We start from the raw sequence: 9,305 nt of genomic DNA on the forward strand, positions 1-9,305 counted from the left end.
TTTAATTAACCATCACCATTAATTTTATTCATGCTGATATTAATTTATGGATTAACATCGATGTCCTTGGCGCTTTATCGTAATGAGCTATGTATATCCTGGTAGTAATTGATAGCTTTCGGATATTTCGGTTTCCGCAGAATTTCCAATTCGTATGGCAGAATTGATAACTTGCAGACTTCTCCTGGTACAGTATCCAAGGCTGTTATGGTCAAATCATGATCTTTGACCCACTTCCTGCATAAGTAACGTGACCATTTATTGTTTTTGTCACAGCGAGAAATCTACGCATAACGGAATTGAATATTTTGTGAATATTTCAAGTGCCTGTCTATTTTATCTACCTTAAACCATTTTTATATCGAGCAAAATATGGCAGAAAAATCACGTTAGTTGTATGGGAGTGCGTTATCTTCAGGCATTGCACGGGCATTTCAAACATAAAAGTACTTTTAAATTGTCGTTTGGCTGTTTGCAAGGGTAGAGACATTTTTTAACGATTTCTACCATCTGGCAGTCTATATCTCTTTTACTCACAGGTGACACGTGAATTTAACGCTACCTTGTTTCCAAATGCGTATGTAAAGACCGTAATGAAACAAGTAACGTTAGGCCATGTTCAAAAATCTCTTTGCATGTTTATATTTATTTTATTTAGGTAACAAACAGCTATTATATAAGTAGATATCTATACTTCCCTACTTAATATTATAAATGCGAAAGTGTGTCTGTCTGTCTGTTTGTTACCTCTTCACGGCCAAACCGCTGCACCGATTTTGCTGAAATTTCGCATGGAGATACTTTGAGTAACGGGAAAGGACTTAGGATACTTTTTGTTGCGAAAAAATGTACGGTTCCCCCGCGATAAACGAGTTTTGGCGCAACGGAGTTGTCATCTAGTACTTAATATTACTTAAGTTGCCAAACAAGCCCAAAGTACTATTACTTAGTACAAAACTAAACTCAACACAATACATAACATTGTAACAATATAAAACACGGTTTTATTCGTAAGAATATAAAAGGATATTATTTTAATTTATTTTGAAGATACATAGAGTTATGAATTTTTATAAGTAATTTAGGAAAATGTAATACGTCATAAAATTATTAGATTTAGTTTTCTGTTAAGGTTTACCACATAAAAATATGTCTTTTTTGTTTGCAAATTTTAATTTATCCCGATTAAACAATCACAGATAAGAGATGACTAGACTGTCTTATAATATGGAAGGATAAAATGTGATGACTAACTTATGTTTTGGATTGTTCATAATTGTATTAAGTTTTAAGTAGTTAAATTTTAATCTCGACCAAACCAACACACGTAAAGTAACAACAGATACTGTATCTGTTATTATATAAAGTAACAACAGAAAAAACTAATTTGGCGATGAATCCGCGTCGTCCTTTTTCACCTGGCATATGAAAGACGGGCGTGAGTGTAAAGATAGACGGACGATGTTTGATTTTTTGGGTTAGTCGCCCTCTTAAGTGGCATTAACACCAAATTTCTTCATAACTAGAACATAATATTAACGTCTGGTAAACAAATATGCATCGTTATTGCGATCTTTAATAGCTTCTTAGAAGGCAATTTGGATACATTGTTGTGTATTTACGTAGTTTAGAGAGCCGTTTACTTGCAAATTGCATACCCATTAGCCGTTATCAGTTTATATGCCGTGACCCCTGATGTCCGATAACATATTTTGAAATCCCGCTTTTGATAATAAATTAATGTTCCCATATTACCATAATAATTTTATAATCAAGTTTGTAGCCGTTTTGTTTTAATTGAAATATAATATATAGGTTATGTATTATAACGATTCAAGTAAAAAACTCAATTTAGTCCTGACCAGCGTGGCTAAAATGGTTGCTTTGGAGAATCATAATATTATGAATCGAATATTATTATGATTCATTTTTTTTAATCGGAAAATGGTCACTCTGTATCGCAATTCATGTCTAGTAATTCGTACTAATTTGACATTAATTGTCAGTTTGACAGTTTTGACAATTCATTTGCTGAATATGATTGAGAGGAATAATAATTGCTAAATGTGACCATTTTAGCCCCGCTGATCTTAAATAAAAACTAACTTACTAAAGCAACCATTTTCCTTGTCACAATTTTCTTTTTTCGTTTTGTTAATATATAGTAAAATGCAACCAACTTTGTCTTTCTAATAATTGTTATAAAATTAACTATTTTAAAAACACACGATAAGTATGAAGTTTAAAAATTTAAAGCTATAAAATAATAAAAAAATGCGTTGTTGCGTGGAAAATGCTAGATAAACTTATGACTTTAATCGAGTCTACTTCATGAACATTAAACGGTTCTCCGAAATTAATTACTTATGCATAAAAGCTGCTATTTACTGGTAATACGGTCATAAATTAATCCCCCTAATCACGCAACTATGAATATACTTAGCCTATATTTAAACACACGTTCTACAACTATTCTCGTTAAGTTTAACACGAATATAGAAGTATACGCCGCCACGAAGGCGCGGCGAGTGCGAAGGACATGACCTCGCGTGGCCGTCGCGATCGATACCCAAGACCGGCGCCTCAGCAGCGCCTCGACTAAATTTCAGTAGAATGTTATCCTTCGCCATGATCACATCCTAGACATGGCCGAAAAATATGGCCCGCTTCATCGCTTGGACCACTAGGATCCTCCGGCGCGGAGGATCTCCGGGGGCGGTGAGATATCCGTCTGCTTATCGTCTCGATTACCGCATCTCGTCTCAGTTAGTGTTTGACCGTCGTGCGCGCGAACACACGCGGAAGTTAATTATTGCGCACGCGCGTTTCGGTTACACGAATAGACGACTTAAATTTAGACGCGGAATGTCTTCTGGTGGGGGTTCGGCCCCGTGGCCGGTCCACCGGGGTGTCCTAGCGCGGTATCCTCCGAAACCGCTCCATCCTCCGGTGAGAGTACTACATTTCACAGAACCGGCCGACCTTCTGCGGTGACGTCTGTACACAAACTTTAAAATTATCACCAGAAGCCCACGAGTTCCGAAATATTGGCCTATATCCAATAGAAACGACTCAGCATACAATCCGAGACGTGACGCGTGATTCACTCTAATGCAAAGTAGTTTTCGTCCACGTTCGATCGAATATTGACTTCGTTTCGTATTCATCCGTAATAAAAATGTCTGCTAAACGCCGCCTTAAACCGAATCTGCGCTTAATCATTCCCGTAACTATCAAATATTTGTAGAGCGTATCGCGGTCTAAAAATGTGCCGAAACAGTAGTGATTTTAGTGATAAAGTTAATCGCCTTGAGATTATTAGAAGATTCTAGATTGTCTTCTCGAGTAATTGTGTTAATGGAAGTGTTTTATGTATTCTAGGAAAAGCGTTCTCTTCAAGCTGGGGAAGTATCGGCACAAGATTGCAACAACATGTCCGCTTCGAGTTCGAGACTGCAAACTGAAGCATTTAGTGCAGAGAAGAAGGCAATGGCTTCGTCACAAGCAAGGCAAACAGTGACGTCTAGTGGAATGTTTAGTCATAAGGAGCATTCCAGTGTGGCGCACTCGAATATGACTATCTCTAGCAAAAACCTAACAACGAAATCAACTCTACTATCATCTCAAGTAAGTAATTTTAGAACTCTATTTTGTTATAATCTTTCTCTAAAAACGAATCAAACAGACAATAGACGATATTATTTTCTGTGGAAAATTACTGGACAAGCCATAAAATTACAACGTTATTGTCACAAGTATTTCGGACAATCTAGTATACCTACTTATTGATCACGTTTACCTTGTTTAAGGCGCTAATAAGATATTATTTTTCGTAGGCGTCTAGTACCTATATATCATACTTACCAAGTATGCCGTTGTTTCAGATGAGTCAACTATTGAATGGAAGTGTGAAACCGGGTGATGAAGATTTAACGAATCTGACATTTGAAGATTTAGATAAATTAGACGCAAACTCGAATCAAAAGGATGTAGAATCAGCTATACAAAAATATTCCTATAGAATGAATGCATTTATATCTGCAGTAAAAAATAATCAAATAGATATGAAGGATGCTAGCGTGCATTTTAATAAATTGAACGATATGATAAAAAAAGCATGGGCAGTACCAACTTATGGACATGAACTAGGTTATTCATTATGTAATACCCTTAGAACTTCAGGAGGCTTAGACATACTAATGGCAAACTGCTTAGACTCGTCTAATCAAAATTTACAATTTTCCTCTGCAAAACTACTCGAACAATGTTTGACGACTGAAAATAGAGAACATGTTGTACAAAACGGTCTAGAAAAGGTTGTAAATGTCGCGTGTGTTTGCACGAGAAATACACACTCAGCTGACCATGCAAGAATAGGTACTGGAATATTAGAACATCTGTTCAAACATAGCGAAGGCACCTGTAGTGATGTGATAAAATTGGGTGGTTTGGACGCTGTATTGTTCGAATGTCGAAAGAACGACGTAGAAACATTAAGGCATTGTGCAGCTGCTCTCGCAAACGTTTCTCTCTACGGCGGTGCCGAAAACCAAGAAGCTATGATCAAGAGAAAAGTACCAATGTGGCTGTTTCCGCTTGCGTTCCATACAGATGACAACATTAAATATTACGCTTGTTTAGCCATTGCTGTTTTGGTTGCGAATAAAGAGATCGAAGCAGCCGTATTGAAATCTGGTACTCTGGACTTGGTAGAACCATTTGTAACTACACACAATCCGTCCGAATTTGCTAGGTCAAACTTAGCCCATGCTCATGGTCAAAGCAAAAACTGGCTGCAAAAGTTGGTACCAGTATTGAGTTCAAAGAGGGAAGAAGCTAGAAACCTAGCCGCATTTCATTTCTGCATGGAAGCTGGAATTAAGAAGCAGCAAGGAAACACAGAAATATTTAGGGAAATTGGAGCCATAGAGTCATTAAAAAAGGTGGCCAGTTGCCCAAACGCGGTAGCCTCAAAATACGCAGCGCAAGCATTGAGACTGATCGGCGAGGAAGTCCCTCATAAGCTGTCGCAACAAGTACCTCTCTGGTCCATAGAAGATGTAAGAGAATGGGTTAAGCAGATAGGATTTTTAGAGTATGCAAACAACTTTTACGAAAGCAGAGTCGACGGCGATTTATTGCTTCAAATTACTGAAGAAAACCTCAAAGATGATATTGGTTTGCAAAATGGAATCAAACGAAAAAGGTAAAGTTAACATCCGTTGTGTTGAATAAGAGTCGTAACCATAGAGAAACATATACAGGATAGTCGTAACCGTAGTAAATTCTTTGACGTATTTTAGATAGTTTTCATTTGTCATAATATCTTACTAGACGCACTTTTTAATTTCAGATTCACAAGAGAACTTCAGCAGTTGAAGAAAATGGCCGACTACAGTTCACGAGACACGGGATGCTTAAACGAATTCTTACAAAACATAGGGCCGGAGTATACTATTTATACATATTCAATGTTGAATGCAGGAGTCGACAAGGAATCGATAAGAAGACTTAGTGATGAGCAGTTGGAAAATGAGTGTAGAATAGTAAATAGTATTCATAGACTTCGAATATTAGACGCCATTCAAGGTAAGACCACGTGTAATTTAGTATCCGGAAATCTTTATGCAGTAGTTTGCATAAATTAAGAATTTATTCTAAAATGACCCATAAAATCTCGCCCACTCGCTCCTCGAATGCATGCAAAATTCATGTCCACGATCTTGGCAATATTAATTTAAATGTAAGATTGATATTAAATTGGTATAATCATTGTATTGCATGGTTCAATCGGCATAGAGTGCTTATCTTTTCTAAGTATTGAAATATTTTCTTTTTCATGTCTATCCTTGACGAGTTAGTTCCTCTAAGACTACGATTCTAACCAATAATAGATATAATTTCTAAATCTGCTTTACAAAAAATATTAGGTAATGTATCATCTACCTAATGATCTCCTAACTCCCAAACTTTGCATATTTATTAAAACCTGACTTGTAACTATGATTTTTGTCAATGTTTCATTTCAGCATACGAGACCACAATACGTAGCAAAGGCGAGGAGAATATGGAAAAAAACTTAGACGTTTTCGTTAGTTATAGAAGATCGAATGGATCACAGCTCGCTAGTTTACTAAAAGTCCATCTGCAGTTGAGAGGTTTCACAGTTTTCATCGACGTCGAGAGACTAGAAGCGGGGAAATTCGACAACAACCTACTTCAAAGCATAAGACAGGCGAAGAACTTTTTACTGGTCCTTACACCAAACGCTTTGGACCGATGTAAAGATGACAATGAGCAGAAAGACTGGGTTCATCGGGTAAGTAATCTATCCATTTTAATATTATAACCCAGTGTTTTTTTTTTCGTTAAAGATGATAGGTCACTGTAGTCCTGACGTCACTGCGACCCATAAGGATCTATTGTGAGTTGTGACTCGATCTAACCTAGTTATACCAAGGTCATAATGGTGACAGTGCTTAAAATATTATTAAAAATTATTTGTGATTATGGATATCAAATCCACCCCTTTTTTAATTATCAGCTGTAACCGAAAATATTACAATTACAGGAAATTGTGGCTGCGTTACAGTCTCAGTGTAACATAGTACCAATTTACGATAACTTCGAGTGGCCTGAGCCTGAACAGCTGCCTGAGGACATGCGGGCGGTGTCCCACTTCAACGGTGTTAGGTGGATCCACGACTACCAAGACGCGTGTGTGGAGAAGTTAGAAAGGTAAGTCATTAACGCTCACATTCTGAGCCTTAGAACTATGAGTTACCTACCCTTTCAAGAGAACTTCTTTAGTTGAAGGAATGAATCTTTCTAATGAGAATCATTATAACGAGACTGAAAAGCACCTACCGCTAGACTGATTAGCTATGGCTTGTCCTAGAGATGACGAATTCTTCTTCCTAGCCATCAGCAACTCTGAAAAATAATGGACAATAATTATTTCAGTTTCCTGCGAGGAAAATCGAACCTGGCCACCCGTCTGGAAAGCCAGATTCGGGGTCGCGACGTGCCCACACCCGGGACCGCGACCATCGGTCGGGGACCACCCAACTACCAGCGCATGCACTCCACCGAGAGCAGAGGCAGCGATAAGGCCGATTGACTAGAGGCCTTACACACCCTGCCGCCTGTAAGGTAAATAAGTTTCCCATTCTGCTTCCACTGAATACAAAATGAACATATCCTTAATGGCTCATTTTCATTGGTCGTTAACTCGTTCGTTATACAGCATGCGGGCAGTCCCCGCAGCCGAGATAACGACCAATGAAAGTTTCAAGTCGATACGTGTTCGTTACACCGCCTGCGGGGATTGCCCGCATGCTTTATACCGACCGTGATATCGACCAATGAAATTCATCGGTCGATATACAGCTTGCGGGACGCGAGTTGCCACGTTTCCGACAGTTCCCAATGGCCGCCATACTACTGGCCATACAACGCGAAGAGCCGAAATTTCGCGGCGTAATTTTCGTTGCGGAACGCGCGCGAAAGTGAGTATTTAAAATTCTTAGATGTAATGTGTGCGTTAACGATTTGGAGTTAAGGTTTGATTTGCTATGTTCGGTTTTGATAATTCCGTCGCGTATCTAAGTGTGTTGTTATACAAAACATTACCGCCGAATCGCTGCCGAACTTTACGCTCGACTCGGCTCGACGGAAATTCGGCTGGCGACGGAATTTCGGCATAGTGTGTCGTCTGACGCGTTACGTCCGTATTTTGTATGGGTTTGATACGCGGCGTAAACGCGGCGGAATTTACGTCGGCGTAATTCAGCCTAGTGTGCTTAGACACATACTGTGTTTGAGCATAATGATTTTATGCCTTGTACCTTGAAATCAGGTTGTTGTTCCATGGCAAGAACGTCTGTAACTGGCGACGAACACAGAGGTTCTCCCCAGCCCTGCGGGCCCTATCGACTAATGCAAATGAGCCATAAAGTTCAAGGCATTCATACGTTTTTTTTTTAATTTCAGACCACGACGAAGTCGTCAGTCATCAGTAGAAAAAGCTTTAACCACAAATGCACACAGTGAAGCAAGCAGTAGCACATCTCAAACGACCTCTCCAACCAAAACGCTTTATAGTCTCCCCGAAAGACTATCCGAGAGTAGCGAAAATTTAGACTTTAAGGAAATTCAGGAATCTTCTAGACGCTGTCGCAGCTGCGAGGGGCTATTGGACGCAGACGAGAAAACGCACACGCATCTAGCCCTATCCGCGCCACTAGATGCTGCTACACAGACCAAGAGGAAGAAGAATTTCATGGACAGATGTGTGAACAAAGTGCGATTGTGCTAGCGACCGGTGCCTTGTGAGAAGTTTTGGCAGAGTGTGTAATTGACTATTCGGACTCGTTTCGTATTGACTGTACGAAGTACAAATGAGCACATTGTGTAAATATTTCGTGTACGCTTCAAACACACGCTTGTGGTTTAACACCATTGGTATTTTGTAATCTCAAGGAGTGCATGTGATTTTTACTAAATTAGCCGCTACCCTCCCATGTTTCAAGAACATGGGGCTGAGGTGGCGGCGACCGACAGTTCGCTATTCGTTATAGTATGGCAACTCGTTTGTAATTTATTTGCTGAAATCTTATTTGCATATCCTTCACTCTCTCTTTCACTCTCTATAGATGATAAAATGAATTTATTTCTAGCTCTTGCCAGTAAAGTATTCGATGTTCTATAGAATGATTTTAAATTATTATTTGCAAATGTGATAGCATAGATCTTTATTGTAAATCAAACTCGAAATTTTATTCTGTACCTTCGCCTTTTATTTATAAAAACCACTATGAAGTCTCTTTATGCCTATTAAATTATTATTTTTAGTTGTACAAAATGTTAGCGTTTAATCGACATTTATATGAGTTAACCATAGTTATGATAATGTTACATCAGACCATGTCATCAATTTATGTACAAACCTAACCATGAATAAATGGTATCATGAAATATTTTCTTTTTATTCTCTTTAGAGCCCCCACAGACTGCAGACTTTTAGTCGGTCAGTACGAATATGTATGAACGATTTGTATCGGCCGATAATAATGTACTGAAACCCCAATTTGGTCAAACTATCGGCCGACTAAAAGTCTGTAGTCTGCGGGGGCTCTTATGATCTAAATTCTAAACCATACTTACATAGCACCTAGCGTTTTACTGTTTATTTCCCTGTATTATATTTATAACAGCGGGGCTAAAATGGTCGCTTTGAAGAATCATGATATGAATCATAATATGATTCATTTTTCTAAAATCGCAAAATGCAACTCTGCTTGCAA

At 38.5% G+C, this 9,305-nt stretch overlaps 1 protein-coding gene across 5 annotated transcripts in view; it reads left to right on the top strand.

Moving 5' to 3' along the window:
- The window catches only part of LOC121732130 (NAD(+) hydrolase sarm1), a 97,065-nt gene extending 88,089 nt beyond the window's left edge, over positions 1 to 8,976 (top strand). For all 5 annotated transcript variants that reach the window (XM_042121938.1, XM_042121939.1, XM_042121940.1 and 2 more), the window contains 7 exons: positions 3,382 to 3,627; positions 3,885 to 5,206; positions 5,354 to 5,589; positions 6,030 to 6,319; positions 6,572 to 6,738; positions 6,964 to 7,152; positions 7,993 to 8,976. In XM_042121938.1, coding sequence (XP_041977872.1) covers positions 3,382 to 3,627; positions 3,885 to 5,206; positions 5,354 to 5,589; positions 6,030 to 6,319; positions 6,572 to 6,738; positions 6,964 to 7,120 — 2,418 coding nt within the window. In that variant the 3' untranslated portion in view covers positions 7,121 to 7,152; positions 7,993 to 8,976. The remainder of the gene's footprint in view (positions 1 to 3,381; positions 3,628 to 3,884; positions 5,207 to 5,353; positions 5,590 to 6,029; positions 6,320 to 6,571; positions 6,739 to 6,963; positions 7,153 to 7,992) is intronic.
- Positions 8,977 to 9,305: the final 329 nt, after the last annotated feature.

This window comes from Aricia agestis, chromosome 11 (assembly GCF_905147365.1).
Source record: "Aricia agestis chromosome 11, ilAriAges1.1, whole genome shotgun sequence".
Taxonomy (NCBI): domain Eukaryota; kingdom Metazoa; phylum Arthropoda; class Insecta; order Lepidoptera; family Lycaenidae; genus Aricia; species Aricia agestis.